The sequence below is a fragment of the Meleagris gallopavo genome, chromosome 7 (assembly GCF_905368555.1).
Source record: "Meleagris gallopavo chromosome 7, MGAL_WU_HG_1.1, whole genome shotgun sequence".
NCBI classification, from domain to species: Eukaryota; Metazoa; Chordata; class Aves; order Galliformes; family Phasianidae; genus Meleagris; species Meleagris gallopavo.
In genome coordinates, this window is record NC_139410.1 from 6,892,361 (window position 1) to 6,912,198 (window position 19,838).

The 19,838-nt window shown below is 49.4% G+C and overlaps 1 protein-coding gene across 3 annotated transcripts; it reads left to right on the plus strand.

Annotated features, from left to right (window-relative positions):
* The first annotated feature begins 5,331 nt into the window (after window positions 1–5,331).
* ASB18 (ankyrin repeat and SOCS box containing 18) lies at window positions 5,332–19,608 on the plus strand. Of its 3 annotated transcripts, none has more exons than XM_085228158.1 (6): window positions 5,333–5,530; window positions 8,129–8,376; window positions 9,099–9,366; window positions 16,050–16,548; window positions 17,233–17,346; window positions 18,186–19,608. In XM_085228158.1, the coding sequence occupies exons 2-6, from the start codon at window positions 8,142–8,144 to the stop codon at window positions 18,366–18,368; spliced, it is 1,299 nt and encodes a 432-aa protein (XP_085084284.1). In that variant the 5' UTR covers window positions 5,333–5,530; window positions 8,129–8,141; the 3' UTR covers window positions 18,369–19,608. The 3 variants fall into 3 exon arrangements, with proteins under 3 accessions (XP_085084285.1, XP_085084284.1, XP_003207413.2); XM_003207365.5 differs by having other exon boundaries at window positions 5,336–5,530; window positions 18,183–19,608; XM_085228159.1 differs by lacking the exon at window positions 17,233–17,346 and having other exon boundaries at window positions 5,332–5,530; window positions 18,183–19,608.
* The last annotated feature ends 230 nt before the right edge of the window (window positions 19,609–19,838 follow it).

Below are 19,838 nucleotides of genomic sequence, written 5' to 3' on the forward strand. Positions count from 1 at the left end.
GGCTGAATCTGCTGCAGAGCCTAACCATGGTGTGAGGCTAACCGTGTTCCCACATACTGTGCTGCCATGCCAAGGTGCTGCAGAGAAAAGCATGGCAAAGCCCATTGCAGGCATTGTACAGCGCTTTGCAGGTGCAGCTTCCTTGCATGGCAGCCCTAAAACCTGGTGAGGAAGAAAAATCCTCTTTCATAGAATCTCACAATCATTCCAATTGGAAAAGGCCTCTCAGATCCCCAAGTCCAACCTCAGCCCTCCCCACCATGCCTACTGACCACATCCCTCAGTGCCACATCTCCACAGCTCTTGAATTGCATGGTGACCCCACCACATTCTGGCTGATGAAGCACACCCCATCCTCTGCACAGCCCCCAGCAAGAGGCCGGGTTGTTTTGGGGCCAGTACCTCAAGCAGGCTGGGCACTGGGCTGCTTTGTGGGAGGCAATCCACAGCAAAGTTGAGCAACGAATCTGTCATGCCCATTTATATATGTAAGTGATCTAGAGAATTATCAACTGAATTATTTAAATGTCCCATTACTATTAAATTACTGGGCATTCATTGTATGAACAGTCATAATACAGTAACTAATTTGGTATTAATGTGAATGTCAGCGTTTCATTGCAGTTATTTTGTACTTCATCATCAGATAATTTACCAATAAATTAATTGGCTTAATTGCTTCCTCCACACCCAAGAAAACTACATATGACATGACTTTTTAAAAGTGCTCATGCTCACTCCCTGCCTTTCTGCTGTAACTCAGCAAGTAGGATCCTCCCCCCCAGAAAAACTCTGGTTCTAAGGAAGGGATGTTCCTAAGAAATCCTTGTTCTCATCAAAAACCTCATGAAAGCCAATGGGCAATTAAAGAAAGAAACTGTCAACAGGCACAGAATCACAACATCATCTAGGTTGGAACAGACTACCAACCATCAAACTGCCACAACTGGACACCATGTCCACCAAGCACTACGTCCCTTAAACACCTCCAGGGTTGGGAACCCACCACCACCCTAGGCAAACCCCTAAGCAGCTGGGAGCACCCAGGTGCAGGTTACAGACCCTAGGCACTATCCCTGCCCCATAAATCTCCCAGACAGCCCTTGCTGGGAACAGAGGCTGCCAGCACCATGAGGTCATGCTTTCACAATGTGCTCGGGTATTATTAGCCCCCCTGGTTTATGTTGAGAGCTCAGGTTATGCCTCTGTGGCCAAAGCCCTTTAATCAGATGCTGCAGGGCCTGTTAAAAGCAGTGCCAACACTTGTTGGTGATCCCTGCCAATTTCATGGGAGCTGTTTTTCCCTGCTAGCCTGCATGAAGTGATCCAGAAGCAGGGTTATGGGGAGAACCATCCCCCCAGCATGGGGGTTGTTGCACCCAGCACTGAACCTTGCAGTCAATGGCAATGAGTCTCCATGAGCATCCGCTCCTAGCAGCTTAGGAAATACTTACTGCTGCTTTCCCCTCAAGGAAATAGGAAGTGCAACCTTGCAGAGAGCTTCGTTCTTTGGCACACTATTCTCCACCATCGGGGAGAAATCAGCCCAAGCACAAAGCAGGGCCCTATTGGTGGTGATTGAGATTGACCCAACCCACCCCAAGGGGAGCAGCACGACATTTCGGGGCCCATCACAGGGGAATGCGTTCACCAGCTATCCACCAACACGGTGGGAGTTTATTGTTTAAGATAATGTTAGATTTTTTCTTTTTTTTAAAGACGTTTCTCAGCAAAACCCCCCAAATCCTGTAATACAAAGTGAAACTGACTGTTCTATTAACTCCCATCCTGCATCAGCAATTTTCTAAAGTGTGGAAACGTTATAATTGACTTTTCTGCTAGTAGCAAAATGTCATTTTTTCTTAATACTTCCAAAGTCAGTAATGCATTTCAAAAGCTTCTGATGCCACTACCACAACAGGACTTACAAATTAGCACATTTTTAGCTTTTCATTAAACACAATACAAAAAGTCTCATCATATTAGGGTTTCTCTCCTCATTATTGAAAGTACTGCGACTTTGGAACTTCTGGCAGCAAATTATAATGCACTCAGCCTGGGCCCATTGTAAATCAGGACTTCAAAAAGGGTGTCACGTAGTTGGTCCTCTTTAAGCACTGAAAATATCAGAGTCTATTTGAAAACGCCTTATGTAGTCTCTCACTAGCCTTGCAAATCATCACAGCACCAGGTAGAGCTTCCTTTTATTTTTCCTCATGGCATCAAGCCATTTCTATTCTGAACAGAAAGAGTATTACTTCTTGCTGGGATTTGAAAAAAAAAATAATAAAACACTGAAGATAACAAGCTGCACAAGATCCCCAAATCATTTAGGGCTCTTGTTGAGCTTTGCACGCTCTCAGCATCCGTGCTCCTCCAAGCACAGGGCTTACTCTGGCTGGACAACCCATTGCATCTACTGACTTTTTACATGGGCAGTGATAGTGATAGGGCAGGGGGGAAGCATAGAACACAGAATGGCTTGGTTAGAAAGGGACCTTAAAGATCATGCAACCCCAACCAAATGTGGGCTGCTTGCCCCCAACCAGGGGCGCTGCCCAGGGTCCCATCCAACCTGGCCTTGAGTGCCTGCAGGGATGGGGCACCCATATTCACCCACCTGCAGACATTCCCTCACCTTGGAAGAAGAGCAACATCTGTCTTTTTACATCTTCCTTGTCTCAAAAGAGGCTCAAAGCGTTTCTGATCTCTGCAAGGCTTCCTGCAACACCAGTGCTGTATGTTTTCCCACAGGTGGGCCATTTCTCCTTAAAAATACTGATCCTATAAATTGCAGAAAAGCATCATTAACAAAAGAACCCAGGTCCCAGGAGTAACTGGGACTGTTTTTCGGTCCCAGCTAAATCATCATTTGTCCCAGCTCCTTGTGTCCTGATATGCACTGGGAAACGAGGAGAAACCACCTAGGGGCCATTTAATGGAGTAGGACAATTGCTTCCTAAGCAAAGAATTAATCATAATTAAATTCTAGAAAGAAGAAGGATGGAAGGAAGGAGAATGGAATGAAGAAAGAGAATGCTTCCATCCCTGGAGGCATTCAAGGCCATGCTGGATCATCTTTAAGGTCCCTTCCAACCCAAACCATCCTATGAGTCTAAGATTCTATGAAAAGAGAGATTGGAGAGCACAAGAGAATCTGAGTATTTGTTATTCAGCTGGTGGGATCAGCCCAGTCTTATTAAGAGATTGAGTACTTAAGGGTTGAGTACAATCCTGTCCTCTCCATCAAAAATACCACTGTTCATTCAGCTCTCAGAAAGCCAAAATACATCCACATCGGCTGAAAGTTGCCATCCAATTGGCAGAAAGACTGATCCAAGCCCACAAGAACCACAGCTGGCCCCGTACCACAGGCTAGAGTGTCCCAAAAGCAGGAGGCGAGGAGCTGCTGTCCTCTTCTGCTGCACAGCCTGGCTGAAACCACACCATGCTGCTGGGGGCCAATGTATTGGGGAAGGCAAGGGCTTAATTAGATATAATTAACTCCAGAGGGGAAGCAAGAGCAACATGCCTCCTGCTCCAACAACGCTTTGCCTGGGGAAAATTCCTCTTGCCCCTCAATCAGGCAGGCAGGATGCTGAGCACACTTCTATCAGTCGTTGACAGGACAGGCCCCTCCCTGCCACCCCAAAGCAGCCATCTTCTGGGTTCCCACTGCCCCAGGCTCAGCCCTGCTCCAACCAGCATCTTCTCCTTTCTCCATTCCCTGCACAGGTGTGCCAGCACATCAGTGCACTTCTGCACGGCACACTGGTCCTCCAAGTAATCCCTACTGATGCCTGAGTAGAAGGATAACCATCTCATTATCTCCTTTACCCATACTAACTCAATCCTGCAGGTAAAACTGCTGCTTTTAACCACATCAGCCCCGACTGAGGCCAGAGGCACTCCGATGGACTCACATATCTTTGCACTGGTACCTGCTGACAGCTCACCCAACATGATGGATGGACCAGGTGCTGGCCAGCCCCAAGGATCAGCCACTCCATCCTGATGCTTCCCCAACCTGTAATTTCCCAAGTGGGTGAGAGATGGAAGGGAGCTCCTCACCCATTGCAGGAGCACAACCTGATGGGTGTGAACTAGCGTACAAACCAGATGGCCACCTTGGTAAGCCACAGCTGTGCTAAGGAGAGATCATACGGGTAATGAACTGGGCCTGGTCCTCACTAATTAGTGCTGTCAGGTGAAGTTCAGAGGTGCCCACTGATAAGGAATAAATCAATCCCTCAGCAATGCATAGGTACAGAAAGGGATAGTTGAGTTTGTTCCTCTGCATCCCAGAGGGCAAGTAATTATCCCCTTAACTTTCTCATCATGGCGCACTTGGGAAACTCTCTTTCCATCCTGTAAATATCTGCCTTTCCCAAATTCATGATGCTTCCAGGTGCTGAAAGCTAACCTAGCCTCATTCAGAACTCTCAAATCAGAACCTCTCCTGCTCCCTGGTGATGCTGTGGCCCAGGAACTCATCCTGGGATCCACAATGTCTTCCTTCTGGCCTCGTGTTTTGATACAACAGAAGAGAGGGATGCCCTCCAGAGAGAACTGGATAGGCTTGAAAAGTGGGCCCATGTGGAGCTAATGGGGTTCAGCAAGGTGCAATGCGTTGCAGTTGGGTTGAGGCAATCCCAGATATTTGTATAGAGTGAGAGAAGTGCTCATTGGGAACAGCTCTTCAAAGAAGGACTAAGAAGACCTGGTGGACATGAGCAAGCCAGTGTGCCGGCAGGCACACAAGGCAAGCAGGAGACCACACTGCTGGGGAGAGAGACGGGACCGCTGCATGACTGCTAATTAGCAAATGCCATTAGCAGCTCCGCACTGATCCGCGGCCACGTGATGCAAGGTCAGTTGGAGACAGCTTTCCCTCTTATCACTCCACGTGACATCTCACCACAACATTGCTGAGGGGTTAAATAATTGGTAGCGCTGTGCCAGCCAGTGGAAATGTGATTCCCCCTAAAACAGGATGCACACCCGGGCTGAATTCACACACGGTAATTAACGCCGTGAGCTGCTTCGGCAGGGAGGGGGCAGGGGAAGCCTGCACGTTGTATTTTTAGTGCAGCTAATAGCTGTAGGGTTTTATTCCTGTCTGCACGTTAACTGACAATCCTGAAGAAAAATAAATAAATAAAACCCAGAGAAAATCGATGCAGCCTACTGATGGGCGCGTGTTTCAGCAGGAGGCCAGTCCTGCAGGGCTCCCACCCACAGGACTTTTATGAGTGCTGCTGGCATGATGCCCACCTCCCTGCTGCATCCCCGCTGTGCTCTGTCCTCCTGCCCAGCAGCTCAGCCATAGAGGCTCGGCTGGGGGCACGGTGCTGTCACATGGGGCTGAGCAGCGCAGGCAATATAAATGTGGTGACGTGTGCCCAGCAGGCTGTCCCCACGCCGGGAGTACCCAGTCCTGCAGAAGGAGCTGGGGATACCCATGCCAGCCTCAAAGGGACCCATAGAGCCCAGCCTGGCAGAGCCAGCGTTGCACAACCAGCATCCTGAGGTAGGTGGGACAGCAGGCGGGTTATCACATAACGCCATGGAACAGCCCCACCTGGCTTAATTATCTCTGTTTCTTTGGTGCTGGGAGGGTGCAAACCTTAAATCCATCATGGGTTCAGCGTGAAGCCAGGAGCAGCTGGTCATCCACCCTCGCGTCAGGGGCTCCTGTGTGCACACACAGCTGAAATTTCATTGCAAAAAAAAACATATAACAACTTGTTTTTCCGCTCCCGGAGGGCAGCTTTAAATCACATGTGCACATCTGGACCCTGATGATTTTTACCCCGACCAGAGACTGTGTGTTGAAGCTTTGGGGTTGGCAGAAGAAGCGACCGTGGTCTGAAGTCTCCCCAGTGCTATGGCTAGGTTGCTATGAGGCAGCTCATGGCAATGGCTTAGGAAACAAACTCTTGCTTTTTTTGTTTTGATTTTGCATGTTGTGCTCTTTCGTGTGACAGCGATGAGTTTTCCTTGTAATGTGAAGCTGGTGCAGACAATTTAAGTCATTATTAATAGATATGCTTGATCTGGGGAAGTAAAATGCTTAATGTTTTGTTAAATGAGGTGTACTCTGCAAATGCTCATATTCGAGGAGATGGCGAAGATGCTACCCCATGTTAGAGATTAATGGTTGCAAGCCTATCGCTAATGGGGTGATCACCCTTTTCTGACCAGCATTTGGAATTTTGGACACATAAGGTGATCCCAGGTTAAATTTGGGGCAGGCCCAGGCCCTCAGAGCTGCATTGCACAGAGGCCTTGATAGCAGGCTGAATGGATGGCACAACATGAAGCTTCACAGCACACCATACAGACTGTGAGATCTCAGCCCTCCACCACCCAAAATGGAGGCTTGCCCATGGCTTCTAAGACATCACTGCAAAGCGTGGGTCACAGGTGGTAGATTTTAATTATAGACATTAGGAAGAAATTCTTCTCTCTGGGGGTGGCGATGCCCTGGCACAGCTGCCCAAAGAAGCTGTGGATGCTTTATCTCTGGCAGTGCCCAAGGCCAGGCTGGATGGGGCTCTGAGCAGCCTAGTCTGGGAGATGTCCCTGCCCATGGCAGGGGTTGGAGCTGGGTGGGCTCTGGAGTCCCTGGCAACCCAAACCACATCATGATTTTATGATTAATCTTAGACACACAACCAGGGATGACTTCCCCACTTCCAGTCAGCCTCAAGATGCTCTGCAAGTGTTCTGCCTGCCAAATCCTCTTTCCAGTAAATTATTTTTGTTTCTGTGATAACATTATAAAAACATGAAAATACCATTTCATCCTGACAGCTTTCTCTACCCACATCAGTGGAAAAAGCACCAGGCTTAGCTGGCTCCTGCATGAGGGAACTGGGAGAGGCTCGTGTGCTAGTGCCACTCAGATACAAAAGGATTTTTTCTTCTGCTCTCACCACTCCTGACTATTTTTAACTCCCTGCAAGTGCTGCTGTTGAACCTGTCATTAGCATGACCCAAGAAGTGAGTGTTACGTGCAAATAGATGCTGATTACAAGGCTCACAAGAAGGGGTCACAGAGCATTTCAGTGTGTTGGCAGCATTTAATGCTTGAGATGCAAACATACACAGACACCCCTTGCAAAATTAGCCCATGTCTGGCTGAGAATATCTGAGCTCCTCAGCACACACAGAGGGTGGTCTGGGGAAGGGGATGCTCTGGAAGGCTGCTGCTGTTGGGTAAGTGGTGACAACAGGGTACTCAGAGCCAGGCCTTCTCAGCACCCTGCTCTTCCAGGGCCAAAGAGTCTGATGTTACAGCAGCCTCACCAAGCAAAGCTAACAGCACGGGTGGTGCTGAGCCAGGGCATGCACAGCTTCTTTAAGCAGCAGCCCCAAATACCCCTTCTTGCAGAGTGCTGTAGGAAGGACCCAAGCACACGAGGAAGGGCTGGCAGGTGAAGATGTGGGGCTTTTTGTAACTGAGAGCCACGAGACACAAGTCACGAGATGCCAGCTCTATTATTGGCCCCACCATGGACTTCTCCCATGACCTTGAGGGAGCGGATGGCTGCAAGCCCCCTCCTTGAAGCAGGCCGGGTCCTTTCTCTCCTATACAAGGCATTGCAGGAGAAGCAGTTACGCCTGCCAAAGGCTCTGGAGGGTTTTACCTCAGTGGGCTATGCCAAGTGCTTTGCATCCTTGAGAAGACTTGCTGACATGCCAGCTGCACGGTGCTGTCCTCTGATGCAATGCATGGGTCTCTCCGTGCAGCTGTGGAGAGATTGCCAACAGGTATGGGAAAGTGCCATAGAGAAAAACGCTTTCTCATTTGGGTACTCTCTTATACAGAGCTCATGAACGTTTATATGGGGTTGGACGGATGGGAGCTGGTTACATTTCCCAGCCTAAAACAAGGGATCAATCTGCCACCTGCAATTAGAACAGCCACTGAATCAAAGAGGTGCTAACGTGCACAGCCCAGTGACCACCTGACCCTCTTTGTATCGGGTATCCATTATCATCTGACCCCTCTGGAGTTATAAATACCACAACAATAGAGCCTTAACTGGATTATAATTAGACAATGAGGACAGGACAATGGAAACAATGACCTATAAAAGCCCCTCTGCCCTCCCGGCTGCAGGGGAAGCACTGGCATGGACAAGTTACCAGGACCAGTGACAGAGAGGCTGCAGATTTCTCCCAAACTGGATTCACAGCATCCACTGACATCTCCTGCAGAGAAGTACTATCAAGCCCTGGTCACAGGGAACCTAAGGAGCCTGCAGGTGCTGACAGACAGATACTATGAAGATGTCAACCTGGTTTTTGAGATCAGTAAAAACGAGATGGAGTGGCAGGTGAAAAGCCAAGCATTTTATGGACTCTCAGGTACTTTTTCTTTAAAAACCAGCCCAGATCAACCCCAGATATTTACTAACCTAACCAAATGGGAGGTGCACAGCACACCAAAGTGCCTGATGCTGCCTTCATTGTAACCTGTTCCTGAGATGCCTCCTTTCTGGCTATAGGGTTGAACCCTTCTGCCTTAGCCAGAAACACTCAGCACTTTGGTTGCTTTCTTCTGTTCTATACATACTAACACGGAGGGGCTGGAAAGTGCAAGAAGTGTGTGCTCACATCTTTTTCCAGGCTGGGATAGGGCACCCTGTAGGTCAGGCATGCTTGCAAGAGGGCTTGCAGCCCAGATTCTCTGGTGGCAGTTGGGAGAGGTCACCTCGCTCCTGTCTGGCAGTAATGAGATGCTGGGCTGGCTTTGTATCAGCAAGAACGGTTCCTCCTGCTCTGCTACAGGCAGGAACCCATGGGCTGGCTTTCAGCAGCTGCCCACAGGAGAGGGGAAGGAACAGAACCTTCAGCAAGGGTTTTTATCTGCCTGGCACAAGTGTCTTCTCATACCGTGCCACAGGATCATAGCATTACCTTGGTTGGAACAAAAACTTCAGGATAACCAAGCCCAACCATTAAACTTGACTTACTGACTGCCATCACCAAGCCATACCCTTCAGTGCCACAACCACATAAATACCTGCAAGGTTGAGTGCTTCTCCACTTCCCTATGCCATCCTCATGCATCTCCCTCACCCCTGCAGGACTGTGGTCACTGGAATACAAGCAGGAGCTGAGCACACCGCTGTGCATCGCTGCCAGCCGGGGCCACACCGCCTGCCTGCGGCACCTCCTGCATCGTCAGGCTGACCCCAATCTGGCACCAGGGGGCTGGGCCCCTCTGCATGAAGCCTGCCGTGGGGGGCACGCTGCCTGTGTTGAGCTACTGCTGGAGCACCAGGCTGATCCCAACCTCCAGAGCGATGAGGGGCTGGCCCCGCTGCATCTCTGCACCACCCGCAACTCACTGCGGTAAGGAGAGGATCTTCCCCCAAACCCGTGCTACCACTGCCCTTGCAAAGATCCCCGGCCTGCTCCCATCGCTGCTCCTGGAGTGGTGTAGCCAAAGTTGTAGCTGTCACATTAGGGCATCCTCTCCCATCGCATCCTCCTGCCTTGGAAGCAGCTAGGAGGGCCGATGCCGTAAGGCTGGGCAGGGGGTTGGAGGATGGAGGAAGCTTTGCAGAGCCCCCTTTCCAAGCAGCACATGAGAGCCATCCATGCTCCTGGAAGAGGACGCTTCTGTGCCAAGCACATTGCATTGCTCAGGTCCCCTTCCTGTGGGTGAGAACATCCATGTGTTTTTTTTTCCTCCTTTAATGAATTATTTAAAAAAAAAAAAAATCACCATGCCCAGGGTCGCACAGCTGCCATGCTTCCTCCTGGGAGATGCCTGGGGTTTTTTTTCCCTGACCCTCAGCCCCACCCACATGAGATATCAGTGCCATTTAGCACATTCACTCTTCCTAATCTGATGCATCCTGCACCCTTGTCCCATGGATGGATCCATCCCAATTAGGATTATCTCAGTTTACCCTGGTTTATGAGGCTCAGCCACGTGCATCCGCTCCCCTTTTCAGCTGCATCAGTCTCAGTGCTTCAGATACAGGCACAGATGTTGCATTTAGAAATACAGGTGTTTGCCCTCTCCATGGGCTTTGTGTGTGTGCGTGTGTGTGTGTGTCTAGTTTCAGCCCAGTAGGACTTTAAGTGCCTGAATCATTAGGCCCGGGGAATCAGGATTTTAAAAAGAGCTCGGCCCCTTGATATCCTGATGAAACCGCTTAGGGCTGCAGCGAATTTCATTGCCTGCCAGCTTCAGTCAAAAGCCACCCTGGCTTCAAACCTCTCCCCTTAAGGCAGGCAGCAAGCTTAAATAGAAGTAGGTGTTGAAGGCAAGGTACCCACTACAGATCCAATGTATTGTGGGCCAGATGTCAGAGATCTGTTCAAGCAAGAGCTCGGCAAAAGAAAGGCAGCCGGAGAGGAAAAGGTTTTCAGACATAAATATCTCAAACCTGTCATATAAATAAGAGCCTCTGCAATACAGCAGAAGACACAAACCATTCAGCCAAAAATCCCTGTATTAATCAAACACAGCCTTGATGCGACGAGGGCTGTGTCGGCGCCCACAACACAAATTACTTCCCAGGCTGGAAGGGTGAGGGAGGATGGCACCAACAGCCCTTGTCATTAATAACAAGCTGCTTCTCCTTCCTTCCCCTGGGCTCTCCTGGACAGCCCTTCTGGTGATACACTGCCAATCCATCAGCCCCCAAACCATCACACCAGCATTCCCCAGAGCCCCACCTGTTGTGTTTTAAGCCCCTCAATCCAGAAACAGTGAGGAGGTAGCTCAGGATGTGGCCGCCAACCAGCGCATCCCTCATCCCACAGAGGTCTGAGCAAAGCATAAGAGATATCCCAATATTAGAGCCATCACCAATCTGCACGCTACTCCCCCCAAAGTGGTGGAGGGGGATGGCGAGTGAGCCAGCAAAAAGACAACACAGGGACCAGGCAGGTGCAACGTGGAAACAGCTGAGTGATAAGCCCTTGAATATTGGGGCTTTATAATGGAAATACTGAGAGACCCTTAACTACGCTATCCGGCACTACGGGGGCTTCTACAATAACTAAGCCAACTCCCTTGAAAGATCAAAAATTAATAGACATTTCAGACAGGTTTTGAGGTTTCGACCACTGCTTTTCAATTGCAAAGACTTTGCTAAAGTTAGAGACTGAGGAGGTCAAGCTTGAGGTAACACAAACATTTCCTCTTTGATTAGGGGGAGACTACTTTACCCTGTCTTTTTTTTTTTTTTTTTTAAGTAGTAGATTTTAGGTCATCCTTAATTTTTTACTGACAATAAAGAGCAGGTCATTGACCTACATAGAGAGCTATTTTATTTTTCTCCCTCTTGATAACAATGGCCAGAACACCAATGTGCTGGGTTCTTCTATATTCCCATATACTCGGCAATTCACCATGGGGGCAGGACTTAAAACCTTTGAGCCTCTCAGTGACTGGGATAAAAAAAAATTATCTGGGCTTCCTTCCAGCCATTTGAGCTTCAGAATCCATGAGATTTCAACAAAAAGGATATCAGAGCTTTAATCTAGGAGCTTTTTGAAGAGATTTAAAAAAAAAAAGTTCCAGTAAAGTTCAGTCTTACCTTCTTCACTTTAGGAGCTGTTCATGCCAACGTCGTCCTATTTAGTAGAGTTCCTCTCCTTGACCTCTTTTTTACAGCAGAGATAATTAACATGGTGGGGTAAGATGAGTCTCTAAATTCACTGCACTCTCTCCCTGGCTCTCTCTCGTTTCCCTCTCAAGCCGGGATGATTAAAGGAGAGCGCCTTCATTGGCACCCCAAAAAATAAAATAAAAATAATTGAGGGGGAGAGGAAGAGGCTCTGCTCTCTGCATCACGATGGCAAGCAGGCACAGGGTGGTTTCAGTGGAGAACAGGTCGTGTTCTCCCCCATCCCACAGCAGTACCCCCAGCAGAAGGGATGGCAAACTCAACAACAGGCGCCAAGTGAGCCTCTGCTCTGCAGTCCTCCTTCAGATCTGCCAGGTTACAAATGCTGTCCAAAGAGCACAGGATTCCCACGGAGCTTCCCAATGGGCCTCTCTGGAGGGAAGGCCCCCAGAGCTCCCCATCCCCAGGCTCTCCCTCGCAGAAGAGGGCTTGCTATGCTACGGGTGGGAAGAGATGGCACTGCTACTGCCCATGGCTTAACGACTCCCTATTGCCCTGTGCCATGTCGAGCAATGCGACTAGGAAAATTGTGCTGATACTGAGGGCTTCCAGCAATCTAACGTCTGCTAGGCTGTCCCTCCAGCCAGAGCCACCTGCTGGCATGACAAAAGCCCTCGGTCATCGACTCTTTCTCTCCTTTGTTGTGCTAATGCCACCCAAACCCCTTCAAAATTGTGTTTCTGGAGTACCTTGCACCCTTGGAAAGAATTTTATCATGCTTGACTTGGATCTTTGTGTTCACTTTTTTACTTTTCTCCACCCTGAGAGGTGGAAGAGAAATTGTCTTCTAGCTCTGACCCTCTAACTTTAGGGACAGGAGATAAAACATGAGAAGTATCAGTGAAGAGGGGATTTTGTGTCCTTGGGACTCCCAGCAATATAAAATGAGGCAAGGGGCAAGCACTGGAGCTCAGGGAGGTGCTTTTAGGTGAGGGTAGCTCAAGCAAAAGGCAAGTCTGGGAGAAGCCAGCAGAAAATGGGAGCAAGAATGGTCTCCCCCCTCCCAGAATAGTAGAATCATAGAATCACTAAGGTTGGAAGAGACCTCTAAGATCATCTAGTCCAGCTATCAGCCCACCCACACCAGGTGCAGCCAGAGAGAGGTTGCTGCAAATAATAAAAAAAAAAAAAAAAAAAAAAAAAGCATGGATTTTAAAAGCCAGCATTTAGCATCATCTAGTGCTAAATCAAGTCCTCTGCTCCATTTGGCATTGCTGGAATACAGAACTCTTCAGAGCTGCTGCTTTGGAAATTCGTTCCTCACCCAAGGAATGCCACCTCTGTGATGGACCTTGGGCAGGAAGGAATGCACTCAGAGCAGGCACAAAGCACGACTCAACAGGAGTCTTTTTTGGAAAAGAAAAGGACTTTCAAGAAGCCAAAGGATGAGGTGTAACAAGAATGTGCCAAGATGAGGTGTAAGACAGCTGCATGCCCACTGCTCATGAAGATTTGGCAAAGACATGCTCAGGCACTGGGCAGCATCCCTCCACATCCAGCCACCTGCCCACGGTTCAAGCATCACCACCATTCTCCAATGGGCTTTCCCTACCCACTGGGTGAAATTTGTTTTTAAAGAAAAGCATCTTCCTCTTCTCTTTTCTAATGATACTAACAAAAGTTATCCTTGCATTCAGGCTTGTGAGTGTTCCCCAAGCTGCAGGAAATGACAGACAAGATCGAGAGCAGTTCACTCTGAGCAGCCCTCACCATGAAAAACAAGCAAGTAAAGGACAGGAAAGCTTCACTTCAACCCTAGGGAGGGAAAAAGAAAAGCAGCAGCAGCAAAACGAACAGATTTTCATTACAAATATTGAGGGCTCGCTCTGGTTTGGGGACAGGAATTTCCCTGAGTCTGCCCCAGCCTTCTGCTCCTCCTGCTGGCTGCTCATTGCATCCCATTTCAAACCAAAGCTCGCTTTCCTAGCCTGGCTATGTTGTTTCACAGCAGACTCTGATCACCATTCATCTCCATGGCACCTTCACGATGCACTGTGAGCCGTGGCCAGGGCTATAGGCTGAAGGGGACAGAGCTGAGGGAACTTTGCCCTTTAGAAAGTGCCCATGGCACCAACACATGCACCAGATGACAGCACCAGGCTGGTGGTTTCTTTTGCCACCCCACATCTTAAGTTTGGCTGCACTAAGCCCTTGACTTCTTGCAGTACTCCTGGAAAACCAAAGCAGAGGAGACTCAAAAAACAAATTTAACCCAGCCTTGTTCAATGGGACTTCAGCCTACCTTGATGGTAATCAACAAGATATGAATAGAAAAACAAGACGACAGACAAGCTGGAAAAGTGTTAGAGTGTATGAGTTCATCAACAGAGATTAGATGCTAAAATAAGAGCATATAGCCAGCAAACATGAATGGCATCTACCCTATCTACAGCCCCAGGCTGGCTGCTGACCAGCACCTGCTTTTGCCCCATACATTGAAACAGGAGGCACATGCTCCTCCTGGGGGCCCACAATTTCCACAGGAGATCACCCCTTATTTATAGCCCCTCACTGACATTCCAGAGGGAAAACTCACCACCAAACAACTTGGGTTTCCTCCAGCAAGTTGAAAGAAATGAAGCCATAGAACTCAATAACAAAAACAGCATCTCTGAAAGGTGGGGTTTCCAAACCAGTGTGTCTGGAGGAATATTTGGGATGTTGAGAGGAGTTTGACTCCCTGCAGTGTCAGCTGTCCTGCCATACATTCCTGCTGCATGGGATGTGACCACTGCAGCATGACTTCTTCCCCAAGGCTCCCCTCCACACCTCCTAGTAAGGACTGGGCTGCTGCATGCTCTCACCTATGGCAGAAATATTTTTTCCACTAGTACAATAGCACAAGTCATTGCTTGAAACAGGGGTCATGTGTATTCTAGAGTAAAGCGGGAACTGCCTAGTACATGCAACAGTTCTGGGGCAAATTCATTCCTTTCCAAAACAAAACGCAGGGACAAGTATGCATGACAACCAGCCCTGAGCTTATCACCTGCACTGTCAGATTATGTCTTTTGCAAAGCCTAAATTCAGAGGACTATTTTAGGTCAATAGTCTCAAACATCAATTAAGGAACAATGGACACAGAGCACAGAGAAAGTATTCAGTATAAGATTCCTGTGCATACTGCAGCCTCAGAACTAAAAGGACCAATTAAAAAAACTAGACCTTGGAGTTCTTTTAATGTCTTCTTGAAACACTGGCAGCAGATCCAGTGCAGTCTGGCAGCGTTTGGAAGCACTACACCAGCAAAGGCTGAAGAAATATCCTGGCCACACTGCTCTGCAGCAGCTTCCCCAGCAAACTGGAGCTTGATACACACAGGAGAGCAGCCCAGGGAGGTGCTGTCAGGTCCTGCACTGCCAAGGACAGCGAGTTCTTAGCAAGTCTCAAGAAGGAGTGCTGCTGCAGAACCAGAGAGCCTCAAGTAACCTTTATTTTATTTATTATTATTAATACTTCTGCTATTATTATCCCTATGTATGTTATCATTCATCTGGGCCAGACAAAACAAGCACTGCCCTGGCACCATGCTTCTTCCCCAGGGCTCCTCTTCTTCCCCGTCCCTCTCTGTTCCCACTCAGTTTCCACTCATTTTGCTTCTGCATCACTACCTGCCCCCACAGAGGGCCCCAGAAAACATCTGAAATAGCTAAAAACACAAGTGCTTGATGCCACAAAGCTCAGCCCCTGCAGCTGGATGGTGACATTTCCGTGCCTCCCTGTCTCCACAGCACCCAGCAGGACACATGGCAGCCATCCTGATTCATTAGGACTGGCTGATCACATCAGCTTACTCAGACACATATACACTCGAAACCCATGGCAGCATACCCAGCTCCTTCAGCCTCTATCTGTTGTCAGAAGGATTCCTGACCTCAGGTGGAAGAGGGTGTCCCAAATGGTGCTCCAGAGTCCACCTGGCTCCAAGGCATGAATGTCAGCTGAGGCTTTGGGTTATGTAGACCTTCTCCAAAGCACCCCAGGAGATGAAACTGCAGCTAACAGATGGACAGCATGAAGGAACCCATCTCCCTATGTGTCCTCACTGTGGTCCTGCAGTTGGGACAGAACCCAGTCCATGGCCAACTGAGGGCATCTGCACGAGCATGGGCACAGCCAGGCTGAGAACCCCCATCCACTGATGGCGTAGGGAAAGCATGACCTTAGTTATCATAGCAGTCAAAAAAATGAATGAAATTGCTCTTAGGCAAAAGGGAAATTTTGTCCAAACCACCACCTGAGTGGAAACACAGCACCAAAGTGCAGAGCAGCCCTCTACTGCGCCCTGAAATCAATGGTTGCCCCTCAGCACCATGGCCCATGGGATCCCAACCCTTCCCCATCCTCTCTGCAGACCCCCCTACACACATCCATATCATGGCTTTACAGATGCGCCGAGCTGCTGCTGAAACATGGAGCCACCATTGACCTGCCCAGCGAGGACAGTGGGGAGACAGCACTGCACGTGGCAGCCAAGCACGGCCTCTATGACCATGCCCACCTCTACCTGAGGCATGGGGCAGACGTGGATGCCCGCAGCACCCGGGGTGAGACAGCTTTGGGCTTAGTCTGCAGGCAGGCCCCAGATGCTGTTGAGGATGCCCTGCAGCTGTGCAGGCTGCTTGTTGTGCATGGAGCCAAGCTGGACGCACGCGACGAGCTGCAGAGGAGCCCCCTGCACGAGGCCTGCGGGGCAGCCAACAACGTGCTGGTGAGGTTCCTGCTGAGACGTGGGGCAGATGTCAATGCCATTGACTACAACGGCATCTCCCCACTGGGCTGCGTGCTGCAGGCAGCTGCCTTCAAGCAGGAGCTGAGGCCTCACCTGGTCGTGCAGCTGCTGCTCAACTACGGATCCCAAAAAATATGGCCCCATGCCTTTGCCAAGGTATTGGTGTTGGTGGGTGCAGGTGGTGTGGAAGAAGGTTGGGCTATGGGTGGGCTGGCATAGCATGGTGTGTGGGGGTTTGAAATCAGGATTCCCTCTGCTTGATTTTGTTGTGACCATCAAGTCCAACCATCACCTGGCACCACTAGTTGCTGTTCCTCAGTGCCATATCCACACATCTCCTAAATACCTCCAGCAAGAGGGTCTCCATCACTGCCTTGGGAAGCCCCTTCCAATGCTTGATCACTCAGTCCAAGCATTAATTCTTCCCCATAACCAATCTAAACCTTCCCTGCTGCAGCTTGAGGCCATTTCTATGCATCCTAATATCACTGGCTTGGCACAGCAGCCATCAGTGCAGTCTTGTTATGGCTATGCGTCTCATTGATTTTACATCAAACAATCAAGAAAATATTACCCAGGCTTAACACACACAAGCCAAAAATGTAAACAGGAGGCAAGAGCCACATCCAGATGAAGCACTGCCACAACAAGGCAGGTCTTCAAATGCATGTCCAACATATGCAGAGGCAGACACCAACTCAGATCCATAAGGGACCCCAGTCACCCTCTAAGACCACAGAAGGGAGGGATGAGCCTCATCCACATCTTACAGAGAATATTCCACTCTGGGAAATGCCATCTAATCCCGCAATCATCTGTTCCCTCTTTGCCCATGAGTAGGTGCTGAGGTCCTGCGCAGCTGTGCCAGAGATCATTGAAATCCTCATCAACTCCTACTCACAAATCTCCATCTCTGAGAAGTGGGTGGAGGCTGTGCCAGAGGAGGTCCTGCAGGTAAGGCTAGAGCAAAGGGGCCAGCTGTGCAGCACAGCCCATCCCCATGCTGTGCTGAAACAGGGGCTGGTGCTAGCAAATCCTTCTCCAAGAAAATAAATCAAAATGTTGTCACGAGCAGGTAGCTTCCAAATGACCAGACCAAGCAAACGGGATCCCAGAAAGAAATTAAAACACTTGAAGCTTCCCTTGAGAGGTGTAGTGCTATAATGGATGCCTCAAAAGCAGGGTGGCAAAGCCTTTGGCTGCAGCAAATGAGAGAGAGAGAGAGAGAGAGGATGGATGGATGGATGGATGGATGGATGGATGGATGGATGGATGGATGGATGGATGGATGGATGGATGGATGGATGGATGGATGGATGGATGGATGGATGCTTTAGAAAGCCTCAGCTAGACAGGGATCTCCAGCAAGAGATACTCTCACCTCCACTGCCAACTCTTAAATAAGATCTGGGAAGAGGTAGGTCCTGGCTCCAGCGCTTCCAGTCACTCAGGTACATTGTTTGCACCTGATCTCCCCTGGGTTGGCCCTGCCTTCCCACCAGGTGCTCAATCATTGCTTCAGGCCATGACTTAGCATTTCCACTATAGGAGGGAAAAAGAATAAAAATAGAAAACAAAAATAAGCGTAGCTGTAAGTGTTGAAGCCCATTTTAACAGGGCACACCATCTCAGCTTTGCATCACTGAACACTGACAGCAGATTTCTTACCTCCTCCCCCTAGATCTCCATCTCTGGCTTGCTTGGCTTAGCTAAATAATAGTAATAGTAATAATAATAATAATAATAATAATAATAATGTGCTCATTTATTTTCCCTGCCTCTCTTTGCAGCAGCACCAGCCATTCTATGAGTCCTTGTTCCAGCTGGCAGGCACAGTCCGGTCCCTACAGCATCTGTGCCGTTCTACCATTCGGAAGAAATTTGGCAGGCGGTGCCACTGCCTCATCCCATCGCTGCCCGTGCCCAAACCACTGCTGGATTACCTGCTGCTGGAACCCGAGGGTGTCCTGCTCTGAATGCACAGCCATCCTCTGCATCTTCCCCATGGCAGCATCCATTGCTGCTGGCCAAGCAGAGGAGCCACCATCGTCATGACAGATCGGTGCTTTTCTGGGACTTCCCGCATAACCATAATGTGCTTTCAGCTGTAATTTGGTATGGATTTGTTTGTTTCTTTCTTTTCTAATTGTGCTTTTCATGGGTTATAAGGAGTAATAAAATGCGGAGTGGCTGCTGCAGGTGTGCTGCAGGTGTGGGTGACATTGGGGACCAAGGAGCTCACAAGGATTCTCAGCCACTCCCCTGGCTGCGGTGCCATCTCCTGTGCCCATTCTGCCTGTCATTGTCAACAGGCACGGAGGATGGTGGGCGTGCAGCCCTTTGGGCTGTCTTTGCCTGTGGTGCCTTGGCACAAAGCAGCGGGGAGCGTTTGGATCCCCACATGATTGACTGCTGAAGCAAAGCATGTGTGTACACACACCCCTTGGAAGCACTCACCCAATTGTTTCACTGCTCAGTGACACTCACTATCAAATAAAATAAAGGAGAGGGGGAGAATCAGCTTTTTTTCATGTTGGGCTGCACAGAGCACAGAGCTCTGCACCCACGCAACCCTCCTCTATTCAATACAGTGATGGATAAAGGCTGGGGGCCCTGATTCCCACAGCCAGCTTTGAGCATGGAGATGGGGAAGAAAAAGAAGTTCCTCACTGGAGTTCTGGATGTGATCCCTGCCAGATGTGCACAGATGTGCCATCCATGCCTCTTGTCTCCACCTCCTGGGCCACGGGAATTACCCCACTGCAAAGCACGTGTGATACGCTGCTCAGTCCCAGTGGTGGCACGGTTGCTTTGTACGTTTGTTTCGGGGTTTAAGTGGGGAATTGCAAGCTGCTGGAAGGAGAGCAGCCGTGCCCTAGCGGAGCTGTGCTAGGAGACAGTGGGAAGTGCGCGGGGGGATCCGCGGACACGCGTGGGAAGCGGCGGCTGCGCGGCTGCGCGCGTCCCGCAGGGGGCGCCGTGGGAACGGCGGAGCGCAGCCGGTGGGAAGAGAGGGAAAGGGGGGTGGGTAGGAGGTGGGATAGAAAGCGAGATAAGAGAGAGAGAAGAAAGGCAAAATAAAAAAATAAGGATAAAAAAAGAAATGTAAGGACGTCGTAAAAACCAACTAAAAGACAAGGAAAGAATGAAAGAAAGAAAGAAGGCAAAATTAAAAAAATAAATCCAAATCCCGACCGGAAAAAAAAAAAAGATAAATCGATTAAAAGGACAAAAACAATAATAACAACAAAATAGTTTTGCGCTGCTTTTGTTGGTTTTGCCGCTTTTCTCACGGCTCGGCTCCGCAAAGTTGCAAAGTTGCACGGCCGCGCAGTTCTCCGCAGCCGCGGAGGGCAGTGAGCGGGCGGGGGCTGAACGGCAGCCGGAGGCGGGAGGTCGCATTAACTTGTAATACGGAGCCACATAAAAATGCGATTATGACTGCT